General features: G+C 35.8%; 1 protein-coding gene across 1 annotated transcript; it reads right to left on the bottom strand.

The window, feature by feature from the left end:
* Positions 1–9534: 9534 nt before the first annotated feature.
* On the bottom strand, positions 9535–10545 carry LOC136816979 (inositol-tetrakisphosphate 1-kinase-like). The gene has a single exon (XM_067073323.1). The coding sequence runs from the start codon at positions 10543–10545 to the stop codon at positions 9535–9537; it is 1011 nt and encodes a 336-aa protein (XP_066929424.1).
* Between the last annotated feature and the right edge of the window lie 6321 nt (positions 10546–16866).

Raw genomic sequence — 16866 nt, 5'->3', positions numbered from 1 at the left:
TGACCTGAAATTATATGATGTTTTCTTTAAAAAAAATTAAATAATGACCAAGCGACGAGCAGAAAAATCTGCCTGCGGTTACTACTATGAACCGACAAGTAATTCCTCCTATGCCATTTATACCAGTGGATATCTTACGAGACTTGCAAACACGAAGTTTTACTTTATGCTCCTCATCCAGGGGGGGGGGGCAATCACCCTGACGGCCGAGGGGAAAAGAAAAATTTTCTAATTCTCACCCTGAAAAGTGGCAAAAATACCTAGAAGTAAACGAAAATTGGAAAACATTTCTAATTTCCACCCTGGGACCCTGCCAAATATCTTCAGAAACAAAAAAGGAAACTTGACCAGTGGCACCTTCCCATACCCAATTTTGCCTAAATGCCTCCCCTGTGTTCTCTTAAAATGTTTGTTAATTACCATGAGTATTGTCATGGTGAAAAAACTGTAGAACGATCTAGAGATAGAATAAATCTAAATTATTAACCAGCTATATCGAGCTATGAAGAGAACTTTTCGATTTTGAAATCAGTTGCGCTTGGAATAAAGACTTGGCCGGCCGTGCGGCTTGGCCAAGCAGAAGAAATATAAATTTGATATAGATGACATGCCGGAATTAAACCCAGAGATGGAAAAGGCTGCGGAGTTGGGGATCTCCGCAGATTGAAATAAAATCCAAGTCGCAACAAACCGCGGTGAACGGCGCATCCGGACGCGGATATCTTTTTATATATATTTATTTGGATTTTATTGTTGGTATCGTGTTTTAATATTGAGTACTTATTATTAACTAAATTCGTGTCCCTTCTGTTGAGCCTTGACCCAGGAACTAAAAAGGGTACCAACCCGTCTCCTTAACTTCCAGCGGTAAGTCAGGCCGATATCTGGGAAAAACTTTTAGATATAAATTTGTTCTCATAAACCCAGGCATTGCCACGACATCTGAGGGCTCAACCGGGATACACGTTTTTTTTAATAAGGAACCTTAACTTTGCTCTGAGCCTGGAGTTCCTTATTTTTGCAGAGAATTTCAGCCTCAAAGTTCCTTATCGAGTTCCTTATTTACATAGCTGCTCAGTTTGGATTCGCAAAAATTGGATTCCTTAAAACTTCTTATTTTCAGCCTGAGCAGTTCCTTAACAATTCCTTATTTTTTGGACCATTTTCAGCCTCGAATTCCTTATATTTATAAACGTGTTAAAAAAAAAACGTGTAGCTTGATGGTGATAGGCAGTTATGGAGTGACACAACAACAACAAAAAAAATCGCAAAAATCAAAAACTTATAAAAATTGAACGCGACTGAAATACAAATTACCATACAGAAACCGATTGAGTGTGAATTTCGAGAACACTTTTCTATTTTCAAGAGAACGAAGAGATGATTTTTCAATTTGTTTGGTTAAAACAAAGGCTATGTGTATTGTTGGATATGTTTGTTATTTACTTGGTTGTTTGAAGGAGTGGTGCTCACTCTTCTCGATGTCTCATGTGTATTTTGGCTTGTCACCCCTGATGTTTTCAAGACTTGATCGACAGTTACTGGACTCCACGTCTATCCAAGCTTGGACTTAGCGAATCGCTTACACTCGAGCTCTGATAGACCAGGTAGTCACTCAACTCCGATCTTAAGAATCACAGATATCGAACAATTATCTTGCGGCTAGAAACATCGGCATGCCGAATTATTGGTTGAATTTCGATCGAACACTTTCTGGATGGTTTGAGGATGAAGGTAATAAAGATATAGATGGAGAAAAAACGTCTCGGTAATGACCTAAATGGTCGTTGAAATCTTTTATAAATCTATTCAAAGCGGCTTTTCTTTGATGTACCATAATTGGAAGCAAAAAAACCGAAATGTAAATTTATAAGAACAGAAGGGAGAGTGTTATCCTGATTGAAATAAACATATTATGCAAAAAGTTCTTGCTCAAACGCGATACAAAAATAATTTTCTCAAAGTAAGGTGAATGATTTCATATATCGATGTATATTTGGGCGAACACTGTGCTAATTTTGAGAGTTTCAGCTTTTTTTCCTTGAAAATTTCTTCATTATAAATCTTTACGTCTAAAAGGAAGGGGGCTTTCAAATTCTGATGGATGCTTAATTAAAAGGTTACCTAATCGTAATATAGAATTCTTTTTTAAATTTATCGATGATTTTATGAAAAGGACCGTTAGAAATATAGGATTTTGTGCTTGTTACGGCAAGCTTTTTCTTATTTTGATCAACAAAGCTATTATCTCACAACATCTTTTTATTCAGTTTTTTATGAACTTAAATATTCCCATAAGTGCACACAAAATTGATCATTTTTTCCCATTGCAATCAAGGAGCCGTTCTGCTTCCGATGATTAGGTACAATGAAAGGAGTTACTTCTCCCATCTATTTCTTATCACCTCCATGGTTTGTATTACAGTTCGAATACATTTCAAGGGCTAGATGTCGTGCTTTAAGACATCGCAGGCAAAAAAGTGAATTTAACCCAAAAGTATCACATGCATTTATCAAATTTCCCAGAACAAAATGACTCCTTTCGCTACAAGTTAATAGATGTTAATTAATGCCCCAAACACACCACATATAATCCACGGCGGAACAACACCCGCCGTCTCCCGCCACGCATCGCATCGCTCTTTTTTGTTCTTCTAGTTATTCTAGTGTAAATGGTGCCTTAATAAAATCGAACAATATTAGTTGAACGATCGAACATTTTTATTCGAATCAAGAATCGCCTGTCGAAATCATCAAAACATAAAAATAAAACAAAAACAAAAATGTACAAAGATGGCTTGTTGGTTCTTGGGCAGTTTTAATTTATTTCTTGACAAATTTGATTACCTCCATACTTCTTTATCATAGATTATCCACTTGGTTTTGCAAGGTAAGTTTCGTTCACTAAAAGAGCACTCCTCCCGCCCGCCCGCGGGACTTGCAAAAACCTCTCATTAATTGACCTTATTTGATACTTGATACTTGCTGTTAAAAGTCAAGGGATGATGAAGATCCTTTCTGTCAATGTTCAAACTAATTTTTTCCCATTTAACAGCAAAATAAACATTTAAAACCGAAGAACCACTGCTTATATGTGTGCCGCCCGCGCGAGGCAATTTGATCAACTTCAGATTCTAAGTCCGTGTTTCGGCTTCCGGTAATTTTTTGCTGTTCACTGCTAGGGTACACCATTTTAAAACGGCATTTTTCGCAGTCCTAGCTACCAAACCGAGAAAGTTTTCGTGGCTTCAAGCCAAACCATTCAAGGTCATTTTGATAAAATCATCGGTTTGAAAATGTGATTTATATAGCAAATTTTATAGCAAATTTTCGCTTGGGATAGAAGTTAAAGGTACGTGCACAATATAGCAAAACTGCTTCGCTCATAAATTCGCTTCGCAACAAGAACTCATTTGCTTATATCTGGCTTGTTTATGTTCCTAAAAATACACTGAATTTGAAAAAAACAAACAGAACAAAGCTTTCAAGATGCTAGCAGAAGCTATTAGAAAGAGAAAAACAACAACTTCGGTGGTTCTTCAGTTGATTTGGAGGCTCTTTCGGCATCAATATTTTGTGTGTTTTGTAAGGCCTGAAAACCGCAATATCGAGCTTTGTTTACCTCCCAAAAAGTGTTGCGTAGCAACAACGCGAGGAGGTTGAATTTCCGATAAGGTGTATTACGAATTGCAAAGGAATGCTATTCAGTACACGTTTTTTTAATAAGAACATTCCAAAATTTTGATACCTTCAGATGCTCTTAACTTCATCAGTGTCAGTTTTAAGCCTATAAATTTTTCTTAATATTTCCTTAATTTCACCATTTTGTATGGCGCGCCAAAGCGGAAATAAATACTATCTTCCATTTCGCGACACTATCTTTCATTTCACGACACTATCTTTCATTTCGTGACACTATCTTTCATTTCGCAACACTATCTTTCATTTCGCGAAACTACCTTTCATTTTGCGACACTATCTTTTATTTCGCGACACTAACTTTCATTTCGCGACACTATTTTCCCAAAAAAACATTATCTTAATTGAAACGATACTATCTTTTTTACAGGATACTATCTTTATTGTGGAAGTCGAGAAGTGCCATCGACAAAAAAATATTTCATTTTAGTAAAAAAAATTAAATTTAGAGAAAAATTTAGTTTTAGAAAAAAAAATTAATTTTAGGAAAAACATTTAATTTTAGAAAAAAAAAATTTTTCCAGAGAAAAAAGAGAAAAAAGAGAATTTTTTTTGCCCGATTCTGTGCGTACATACACGAAGTCCACTAGCCTATACTAGACGTCACCCGCGTTTTTTTACGCAATTAACGTCTATTCCACTTTGCGATTTTTTCGAATGTTTTGAGCCCGGTGTGACAAAAAAAATTAACTCCCCTAAATAATGACTCCCCAGTCATAATAAACTAGTAAATAGTGACTCCCCACCTCAAAATAAACTAGTCAATGAAGACTCCCTAGAGTTGCTATTTCCTAGGAAATCTTGACCCCCTTTGGTTTAAAATGAATCCCCTCTATTATCTATGACAAAATTATTTAAAAATTCATTTGGCTATCCAGGGCTAACTCTACAGACCCCCGTAAGAGAAATACTCCATCTGAGGGAAGCATTTCCTTCAAGAATTTTTCTTTTTTTTTTCAAGATTTGACTCAAAATTTGTATACTGTATACCTCCCTCTTTGTAAGATCATGTTACAAAATACTGGCGAGAAACCGAATGAGGAATAAACGTTTAAACTTCGTGTCTACCGACAATTACGTGAAAAGTCTGTTCTGCGGAATACCATACATTCTGAAAATTCTTAAAGTCCCTTGAAAAATGAAAGAATTTCGGCAAAAGGTGGGTGTCAACGACGAAAATCAGCTCTGCAAAAAATTCTTATTTCATAGCCTTGAACGAGAAAAGTAACGAATTAGCAAAATTTAGCATCTTAAAGCAATTCTCAAAAGGTTTAAAATCTGAAAAACAGGGGACAATAGAAATCAACGAGAGAATGCGCTTGTCACAGTGATCTTTTAGAAGAAATATTTACAGTAATCCCAATGTGATGAAAGTTAGATACAGTACGTCCATAAAAAATTAGTCCTCCGTCTTTGAAGTGGTATAGCTTTTCGAATTTTTGGCCAATTTTGAAAATTCTTCCACAGTGAGATGGAGCATTTATCAGGCTTTCCAAAAATATAACTTTTCAAAAAAAGCTTCACAACATAAAGGAAAATCGAAGATTTAAGCAATGCTACAGTTCAGTGGCTCCGTAATCATCAATTAAATCTTTTGTCTATCTATCATTTTACATAAGAAATTAAGCTTATAACTTTTTCATGTCTTGTACTATTAAATAACAAGTTTTAAAGGATTACAATGGTATAAAAATCGCAATGTAAAAATTTTTAAAAAAATCTAAAACTAAAATCTTATATTAGTTAAAAACTTGATTTTTAAGTTTTAGAAACCTTTTTTGAGCAAAGTCTTTGTACTTTTGAATGGAGGGGAAGATTTCCTTTCTAACGGTATAAAATTTATGAAAAATTAATTTTTCTATGGAAGGCTATGGCACTTTTAAAACAGAGGACTAATTTCTCCTGGACGTACTGTATAAATAAAAAGACAACTTTGGTAAAAACTGTGACAAACAGATCACACGGCTATAAAGCAAGGGAACGTACAAAAGTTTTTCTTTAAGGACCTTAAAATGATACCTGGAAGATCTATTAGAAAGGCGAAGGAAGAATATCTTGCAAAGACATTCAAATACGAATGCTAAAGGGCCCTTATGTATGGATATATATAGTAAAGTAGTGTGAAAAAACAATGACTACATTGGGGGGGGGTCATGATAAACTAGTTTATCTTGACTCCCTCAGCTTTTTTAAGGGGAGTCATTATTTACTAAGGGAGTCAATATTTCCTAGGAAATTTCTACTCTAGGGGAGTCATTATTTCCTAGTTTATATTAACTGGGGGGGTCAACATTTACAGGGAGTTAAAATAATCCGCTACACCGGGCCGGGTTTTCGGGAAAAAGTCAAACATTCGATTTTTTGACGTCACTTTTAACTTTCGAAGCTCCTGCAGTACCAGCAAAATAATAGAATTTGCGTCAAAACACTTGAAAGGCTTCTATTTTTCGGAAATCGTCAAAGTGGAACTCACTAAGAAACGAGATGAAAAATCCCGGTTTTTAGTGAGCTGCTCGCTAGAAGTCCACCGTCTGAAAAAAAAAATTCTAAAAGAGAAAAACTTTTTGGCCCGATTCCTCCCGTGCACACTTGCAACTTTCGTTTCCATGCTTCCTGGATTTGTGACTTTGTGAAGACCATCAGATGATTTTTTGCACATAGATGTCAATCAACAAAACAAACAATACAAAGTTGACAGAACCAAATTTTGTTGAAGAAAAAAAGGGTAGGTAGAAAACCTGGCCCACCTCTCTGGCCCGGGCAATATGGCCTACCCTTGGCCTACCCTTTGGCCCACCTTACAACTCTAAAAAAGATTTGATTCTTGTCATTCTGAAAATCTGCAAACCAATTCTGAGGTTGGACTTTGGTTTTTCTGGCATTTAGAAAAACAACGAGACTGAAATAAACAAAAAAAAATAAAAAGTTTTGAGTCTGCATTTTACACCTCTGACATAGATTAAGGGGACCCCCGGGAGAGGGTCTGGTTAAGTCCTGTACGGGTGCTAACAACCCCCGTAGCGCTGTTTCTTCAACTTTTCAGGACTTCGGACCCCTTTTTTCGAAATCTTCACCCAAAAAAACATAAAGTATCAAAACCTGGCGAAAAACTTTGACGTTGACCCGAACCCGACTCGAACTCGGGATCCCTAGTGTGAGAGCACAATGCGCTACCATTAGGCTGACTTCTGTTAAATTATACTAAAAGTTTTAAGGGTCTGATCCCTTGGTCAGATAGACAAGACCGACGTTAAGAATATTTCACCCTCAATTTTGGCACTTTCTTAAGAATAATCGAACCTCTCATCCAAAGTACACTATTCTTATAAAAAAAGCGTTTATTTAATTCTCAAAGCATTTAGAAGATTTGACCAATTGTTTGTCGTAAAACGGCTGATGCAATAACGACAACGCGCTTTATGATAAAATCATAATGAAATTATAGCGCATCCCGACGCACACATATCATTATAACCTGGTTGTCCGAGAATAAAATCGGGGAAAAAAATGTTTGAAGGTGGGCTAAAGGGTGGGCCAAGGGTAGGCCATATGGCCCGGGCCAGAGAGGTGGGCCAGGTTTTCTACCTACCCAGAAAAAAACATTGAATGTTTTTTCGGGCGTTCTGGATAGGAAATAAGAGGTTTCATTTCCCATCCAGGAGTCTCGCCTCTAGCTCTTCGGACTTGGAAGTCAGTGGTCTAATGTCTCCTTACTCATCAACTCAACAGATTATCCATCCTGCGCACACTACGCTCTGCTCTAAAGGGATATGGCCAATGTAACGATCTGACTTGGTTGTTCAGCCAAAACATTCAAAACCACCTAGCTTTTTGCTTTAAAACAAAAGCAAAGGTTCTTATCGTCTAGGACCTACCTAATCATGCATTTAACACCACATATATAATTGATATCTACATGACCGTGACCATTAAAACAATCATTCAGAACCCAAATAGTGACGATTTATCAAAATTAAAAAAAAAAACACGTTTAGCGACCAAAATTTCATGCTCAAATACAAATATTCTTTCATATTAAAAACTTCGTAAACAAAAAAAAACNCCCGTATTTGGACCATTCTATTGTGGGCGCAAAATGGGGCGGAATTCATTTTTTAGCTATTTTTGAAACCTAAGGCTAAGATTGATTGTTCTTAATTTGTTCTTAGGTTTCAGCTGAAAATGAGCTTCATGTTTTTATAATATTTTGTAAATATATTTGCACCAATTCTTTTTACCCTTGTTGAGTCATCAAAGTTGAAAATAAAGTTATTCGGTTTATTCAGACATGAATTATTTTTGTTGTAAAACAACTGCGACATCGAGACATACCTTTGATTTGTGGAGACTCTGCAAAGATATAATTGGATTCAGTATTGCAAGTTAGCTGTGGTTTTTTGCTTTATACAATTAATCTCCTGGAGGTTTTTCTTGCATATTCTGTTATCAATGGCCGGTCAATGGCTCAAAATCTACAGCTTCCACACCCCTGGGTCAGTGGCCCGGTCAGATCCACCCCGGTGAGTAGCCCGGTGAAAAAAATGCCTAAAAACAGGCCAAATTTTGTCCCCGGTGGAAAATTGGTAACCCCGGAGAGTTTTTTCTTTCTAAATAAATATTTCTTAAACTTCTTACATTTTAAACAGAACAATAATATAAGAAGAAAACTAATAAAGTGAAAAAGAAATGAAATTAACAAAGAAAAATAAATTTTTGTTGCAATTTTGCAATTACTTTTTAAACTTGAAGAGCTTTCCGAGAATATTTTACGCATACACGTTTTTTTTTATAAGAACAAACTATATAAGAACATAAGGCTTCGAGCCCAAAAATTTAAGAACATTCTAAGAACATACTTTGGCTTTGGAGACTTAAAAACATGCAATTTCTTAAGAAATTACATCAAAATGCTCAAAAAATGCTGAAAATAAGAACATTTTAAGAACATTTTTAGGCTTCAAATCCAAAAAACTAAGAACATCCGAAGGCTTCGAAAATTTTTGACGTTCTTATAAAAAAAAAACGTGTATTCAATGTACTAGACTTTAAAGCGTTTGGGTTCTATGTAATTTCACTGAAAACTGTTGAAAAATTGAATGCGTTGTTTGATACACGTATTTGCTAGCAAAGATATTTTTTTGTATTTCAGATTATTTATTGGAAAAAAATACATTTTAGTTTGTCAATTTCAACATTTTCATTATGGGCATTAAAACCTCATGGCAAAACTGTCTTAATTTCGCATGATTTAATTAAACAGAAAACTAGCCATAAATCTTGAACTACTCTTCAGATTAACCTTGTATTTAGAATGTAGACTCACTGGAAGCATTGAAATACATAGGTTGATAAAAAAATAACTCGAATAAACATCCGGGTTCAATTTTTCAATTTTTCGGTACAGGGCGTTTAAGCATTTCCCTTTTTTGACCGGGGCGATCTTAGCCAAATTGAGGTTTAATTACAAGCAGGGAGTATAAATAGCATTATAGAACAATTTGAGGCTTAAAATAAAAATATTAGTCATAGCATCAAAAGATTTTACTGGTCTTTATATAAAAAAAACTGTACCCCGGTGAAAATTTACCTCAAATTTTCCAACCCGGCGACTTTATTCAGTCAAAAGTCTGTCCCGGTGAAATCCTGTTATTTTCTTAGCCACCCCGGTGAGCTTTTAAACTCTACCGGGTTACTGAGACAGGGGTGTGCTTCCCGCGTAATTTTAATAGACTTCCTCGTCGAATTTTCTTCAAACTTCATAGAAATAACCTTAGAACCTATAGATAATATTTTCAAAGTACTCCTAGAACATACACATATATCATTTTCAGAAATCTAAAGAGTTTCTAATAATTCTACTAAATCATATGCAAAATGTGAAGAGTCAATGCCTTTATAGGAGGGGAATTGGTTGATATCAATCAAGGCATAATTCCCAGTATGCTCTTCCATCAAAATATCAAAACCATACAAATTCAATCCTGAATATTTCTTGATTCTTAAAATAATCTCTTCGATGATTTCCTTATCTAAGAGAGAACTCTTTTGGTCTGAAGAAAACCATGTTTGGTGGTTCGGATCTTCGCTGTGTAAAACTTTATTAAAACATTGACCCAATTTAGAGATATTAAAAGAATCGAATTCAATATTGGTTTCAGGTTGCTTACAATTGATTTCCAAGGAATCTTCAACAACCAGATTCTTCACAGATGGTCTTTCACATATATGGTACTTGTTGCCAATAACAAAGACTTTGTATAACACAGCTCCATGATCACAGAATTCTTGAACAAGGTACGGCTTCTTAAAGTCTTTTAAACCCTCATGATTGAACACTAGGCTCATTAAATGTGAACCGTCATCAAAATATGCAGAATGAGGCTTGACAACCACCGGGAACTGTATTTTATTTTCAATAACGGTCGTTTCTAGGTCCAGATCGGTGATATTTTCAGTGATATCTAAAGTCTTTGGTAAGAATACACTTCGGTTCCCAGTCTTGAAGATGCAATGCTCGATTAAATCGATCATCAGTTTTCGATTGGTTAATCGCCAACAAAAATCCATATTATCGATGATGATCGTTTCAGGATATGCTTTCGTGTACAATACGAATTTATCGATTTTCCATCGTGCGATTTCTGGTTCATCTTTATGCTCGTTATAAAAATCGAGTACTTTATGTAAAACGAAATCGAAAGGTCCTTGTGATTCGATATCTTTATCGATATTTATTTCGATAATTTGTATATTCGATTCGTGACATTTATCAACGATTCGATTCGGTAAATTCATGCGAGTTGCTTTACCAATGGGAACTAGTAGACCGAGTCTAATCAAACGCATTCTTGTTTCTCCTTTTTGTACGGTCTTTATCTGTTTCGAGGTTTGGGATAACGAAATATATGTATTTAGAGTATCACTCTGTTTGTGTTAGCCTGGATATCCAAGCTCAAAATTTTAGAAAAAATAAGTTTTACCTCAGCCAGACAAAGTTCTAAAATTATAGAGCTTGGTTCACCTAGAAATCAGGTGAACCCCTGTTGACAGATTTTCCTGCATGAACCCCATGGCTGCAAATAAATATATGCACATAATGACATGCATAATTTCAAGATGGTACCCCAGCAGTGATAAATCAATTTAGAATGGCAGCCTTGACCATGAAATATAGACAGTGTGGTGGAAAGTCTGTTAGACAGAAAGTGCAAAGTAAATTTTGGAGAAAATTTTTTTCAAAATATCCAACCCAAAACAGCAATACAAAATTGGCAAACAGAAAAGAAGAATTGAAGCAAAAGAAAGATATACCTTTAGTTCTTTACACGATGCAACCAAGTCATTAAGAAGATTAAAACAAGAATGTCTAAGCCTGTCTAAGCAAGTAATTGAAAAGAAAACAACCAGAACATCAAAAATTCCCATGTTTTGATCTTCACACTTCTTCCCTACCATTATTGTTATTTTTATTTGGATGCGTGGTCAAACACCCAAGGGAGATAATTACATATTCTATTGTTATTTGCTTCGAAGAAGAAAAGTCAGGGAGATTTGCAAAGCAGCGTATGCGCCTTGCTGATCGCCCGCGCGGTCCACCTAAATATTTAGGCGAACACTTCAAGTCGGCTCGCATAATTTCTTATACGCGCGCCACCATTCAGATCTCTGATTCGCTTGGACCAACCAATCAGAATATCCGCATAATCATCCTCAGATGAGAATGCAGACGATCTAGGTAAACCAGACCGTAAACATAAGAAATATCAAAATCAAAAAAAGTTTACGGGCTGGATAACCAGGCTATGTTTGTGTTATAGAAACCGTAAAACGTCTTTCTAGAACAGTATATAGTGTAGACAAGAGGGGTGCAAAGTTCGTGTAGGAGAGCAGATTTTTATGACTTAGTAGTTCTATATTTATAATATAAAAAGGTAATTACCGTGACATAAAAATCTGCTCTTCCTACACAAATTTTGTATCCCTCTTGTTTAAGCTTTTGTAGAACATAGTCTATTGATGTCATGAAAGTGCTATCGATCTTGACATCAAGTTTTGCTTAAAGACTTTTTTAATATGAGATACTTAAACCATTTTTTCCTTATTATGCTGTATTAAGAGGATAAGATGTTCAGAGTTGAACGGCGTAAAATTAATTAATATTTTTAATAAATCTAACAATACGTCAGAATGGAAACTATAATCACCTACCGTGAAAAGCACACCGACCAATTATCTGATATTCCGATTGGCGGTTTGGCGGCCGCCCACGCTAAAGCTCTAAAGGAGCGGGCCAATTTCCCATCGGAGAGGAATGATGGTCGGCCTTTGATGTGCCGCACCTGCATTCGGGTTCAATAACCCTTGTGCTTAAACCTATGAATATTTCGGCTTGATTTTTATTGACAATAGAAATCTCTTAGGAATTCCTCGAGGGAATTCAATTGTAATACTCCCGAAACAATCCCACAATGCATCGCTTTTAAAAAAAAATCAAAAAATCCGATAAGATCATCAATTATAAAAATCTGGTGATGGTGTCAGCTATGATTTCGAAAAGGTTGATGGATGCGTTATTGACAGGAGAAATTTTTTGGTACCGCTGTGGATACCCCTTAAAATCACATACACACACACATCACTTTTTTTACAGCGGTGTATAAAACACGACTTCTGAATTTTAATTTATTTTCAACATAATCTTTGATGTTTACTTTTTTTGTAACTGATCATCCCTACATGTACATGGTGATACAGTAGCAAATCAGAGAAAATAAATACATGGAGCGTGGGGAAGAAATCTATATATTAATATGCTGAAACGTGTGTGTTTACAACGTTCTGTAAAAAGTTTTCGAAATTCTAACAAAGCTCTACAAAGCTCTTTACGGCGTTGAACCATCGTCTTTTTGCACCCCGTGCAGTTTTCCTACCACTAGACGAACTTTGAGACGCCAGTATACTATTTTCTTTACAGCAACATTGCAGCTGGATGGGTTAAAATCAACCTTCTTCACAAATATAATTTTTGCTTTTGAAGATTCCTTATTCAGATGCTCTTTAAAACTTTCTGCTTACTATAGCTGCTCCCTATCACTTTCAAAACTTTTCAAAGTCTTTTAAAGTCACTCTCGAATGTCAAGCTACGATGGCCAGCCACGATGGCTTAAAAGATCGAAAATTTAATTCTTGTAAGCCATTTACTTAATAATTGTGGTTAAAAATTGCGATGCAATGTTATCTTTTCTCTCCATTTTTCTATTAAATGAAAATAATCGTATCACTATTTCGGCAGCTATCTTTCTTCCTTTAGACATTTATATGTATAGTGATTCGCTGGATTGGGACACGCAGCGTGCGACGCTGCGCATACGGCTAGTTATCTATGAAACATCTTAAGATCTATAAACAAAAATATATACACAAAAACTACACATACATAGATTTATGAATCAGAAATTTTACAAACAAAACTAAAAGCATTATTGATTTTGTCACTGTTTTCAACTGTGAAAGTCGGCTTGACGTCATCAAAGTTCCATTGACATTTGATTTCGACTGCTAGTATTTGTAGTTCATCTGTATCCTGGATATCGTTGAATCCAGGAGGCCGACACCATAGTTCATCAGTTGTCTCTCTACGTTGAAGATGGTCAATTCGATATGTCCCATCGTTGTTGCGATCAAGAAACAACCCGACGTACCATTTCTTTTTGAATTTTGCGTCCCAGACAGCTGCGACTGGCTGGTTTGGTTGAAAATTGTCAGTTTTCTCAGTAGTTGAACTTTTCTCAGCAACAGCATTATCTTTAAGCATATTCATTATCTCTTCTTCTGATTGAAAAGTCACACTTTCCTCGACAATAGTTTCTTCTTAAAAAAAAAACAGTCAGATTTTCGATCATTTCTTCAAGAGAAAGGTTATTTACCTCATAAAGTTCTCTTTTCGCCTCAGCGTCGCGCTGATGAGTGACTTGCTGATATTGAATCTTCTGTCTCAGGAATGTTTTAAGCTTCGGTGGGTTAGACTGAACAAGTGCTTTTAATTCACTTACCGATGTTAATGGACCGTTGTGATCTTTGCATTTCTTTAGTACTTGATCAACAAACTGAGAAGCTCTCGCCTTCTTCTTGATAATTGGCACGTATTCTAGCTCGCTTCAGTTCATTTTTTTTTGTGTCGATGAAATTTGCATCTCGTCGAGAAGTCTAATGGTTTTCTGGAAGGATTTCTCAACAGAAAGGCTTTCATCTGCATCTAAGAGCACGAGGTCACCTCTGATTCTCTTTGCTTTAAACAACTTATTTGAATGGTTAGCTGAAAGCGATGTTAGATACCCAAACTTTGCTAAATAACGTTCACAGTTCATGTTATTTGTGGGCAGGTTTTGTCTTTCACTCGTTGTGAGAGAATGAATTCTGGTAGCACGTTGATTTGTTTTTCCCCATCTGGAGCCCAGTACTCTTGCTTACACTGCAATTTAACTCCAATAGCAGCTTGAAGGCACATCTCGTCTAATAAATAAGTATCGAGTTGAGTAATTGGACCTTCTTTGACAACATGCACGTGTGTCCAATCAATTTGTATTCAGTAAGGGTGTCTAGCCTCTTGCTCGAAAGGTCAGTACAAAGTTTCGATAGAACTTCTATACAAGATTCTTGGTCTGCCTTTTCGATGAAATTCAAGAAAGGCATGGTTACATTATATGTAAATTTTGCCAGTGCTTTAAAACCCGCAATGATAAAGTCACTTTCTAGATAAATTCGGCAAGCCCTCACGGCTATCGTAGACTGACACCGCTTGATAACCTAATCTAATGAATCTTTTCTCTTTATAAAACCTAATGGTTTTGTGTAAACCTGTCTCCTCGAGCTCTAAATTGAATACATCTGCCAATGGTATTGTCTTCCCGTCACAGCCACTAGCTTCAGAAGGGCTTCTAGTGCGGCCTCGGTCACGCTTTTCTTTGATCTAAGGAATGACTTCAGCTGAGGTTCACATGACACAATGGATTCACGGAGACCGATCTTTGTTTCGATTTGGCTCAGCGTTACTAGGTTATCAGCGTCTAGTCGCTCAGATGTGTGTGACTTGCACAAAATATGATGGGGTATGTGAGTAGATTGAAGTTATTTTCTAATCGTTGAACCGAAAATAACCTTATTTATTTACTAATCCTTTAGAAAAAACACAAGTACTGTTAAAGGCCTTAAAAGCAAAATCTAAGAAAATGAAGAAAGTGAAAACGAGATAATTTGTTGAGACAGGCTTGCACCCTTTTATTTAGTTTAGTAGTTAGGCGTTTCAAGGCTCTCGTGGGAAAAAGGCCCGTGGCAACCTGGAATACGATAAAAAAATAAATACTGTACGAAAAATTATTCTACGAAACTTAATCTACGAAATTATACACCTTGATAAAAAACACTACTTTTCTTTGAAATAAAATGTTACTTTTGCATACTGTAAAAATTAAATAAACACCATATTCTTTATAGTGAGGTCGGGTAGCACATAAAAACGTAAGAATACTTCAGATGGTGATTAAAGCATGAAATTTGGCACAGATGATCCTTAGAGGGTCTAAAACTTAATTGCCCCCGCAAGGAGCGCAGCGACTGAGGAGGCATTCATAGCTTCACGCAATATATTGGACTGGAATCTCGATTTTTTGCGAATTGTTTTTGTTTTTGTGTTTGCGTCGTAATCGGCTTTCCGGCCAATTAAGTGTTCCGCAAAAATATGGCGGTAAATTATACAGCGGTAAATGTTATACATATTTTCATGGTACGTTATATGCTATTACCATTATTGCGTATTACATTTTATTAGTTTTGATTTAGCATTGAAAAGCTGAAGCGAGTGTTATAAATGCAAATTATAGAAAAAGTATAGTGATTACACCATAACACGAATTACATCTGATTATAATATTACTTCTGCAAATCAAAACAAACAAAATGGCAGACTGGTTATGATGATGAGCTGATTCATTTTGACTGGAAAAATGAAAAAGTGTTTTGTATATATGTCAAATTTTGTTTCTTGTCTTTGAAACTGAATACTAACTACTGTAATTTAGTCAGAAATTCACTTCAGCAATGATTTCAATTCTTTTTCCAGAATCTTTAAAGAAATTTGCTTAAGTTTTCAAATGTACATTTGATATTTTTGTTCAAACTCTAATTTATTTTTGTCTGTCATTTTATTGATAACTACCTTTATTGTTTACAGGGCTTCTTGAGCTTTAAATACCATATGGTCGTAACTCGAGAAAGTCCTTCTTAACCTAGTAAAACAACCGGCAATGTACAAAAAAGATGAATGTACGCATATGTAAAGTTGAATATCCAAACGTGGTTGACTTTTTCTTTTGGTCTTCAAAATAATTTACCTCACTTAGAGTGTTTTTACGTCTTTTCAGTGTGGTAAATCTTTTTCAAAAACCTGAAAAAAGTTTGTTTACTCGTTAAACTTTACATGTGCACGTTAAACTTTTTCATGCAGTTGTGATAGCCTAAATAACTTACGCTCCAGTGGTTTGGTGAAATAGCTCAGACAGTCATACAGAAACACCATAAAGGGAAAGTATATCGCTAGCTATAAACTCAAAAAGTCTAGCTTCCTGAAGGCACGTCTCTTCATTGTCTGCGCTGCGATCAGCTTGGAGAAAAGATTGCATCATGAAAAAGGACTATGCACTTGAAAAGAAATTTAGGCGTGTCGTGGAATAGAAATTATGATTGACAGTTTGACCACGTGACCAGTAGGGTCACGTGGATATATAAATAGCGCGACATTTGTAATCCGCGCATTTTAATTTTTCTCGACTGTACGTCTGAATGAACCACAATGGCATTCCTTTACTTTTCTTTTGACCAACAACATAGAAGATTTTGCTTGAGAAGTGCAATCACAGCGTAAGCTAGTGGAGCCCTGGCCTTAACTAGGATAAGTGAGTTTCTATTTCACCTAACTTAAGATGGCGCAGAACTTTTTGATAAATTTTATACGCAGTATCCTCTTGACTATTGTTTATTAGGCAAAGTAGCAATAGAGAAATGTTGAAATATAGCAGCCAATGAAAAAAACAAGCTATTTTTGATTGGTTACCTTGTGGATTTATTCACTGCGTATGTCCATATATTTTGCCTACAATCTAAGATGTCTGC

This window comes from Clytia hemisphaerica, unplaced genomic scaffold, assembly GCF_902728285.1.
Source record: "Clytia hemisphaerica strain Z4C2 unplaced genomic scaffold, Clytia hemisphaerica genome assembly, whole genome shotgun sequence".
In the NCBI taxonomy this organism is placed as follows: domain Eukaryota; kingdom Metazoa; phylum Cnidaria; class Hydrozoa; order Leptothecata; family Clytiidae; genus Clytia; species Clytia hemisphaerica.
Note: the sequence above shows the minus strand (reverse complement) of the source record. Positions and strands in the feature narration are given on the sequence as shown.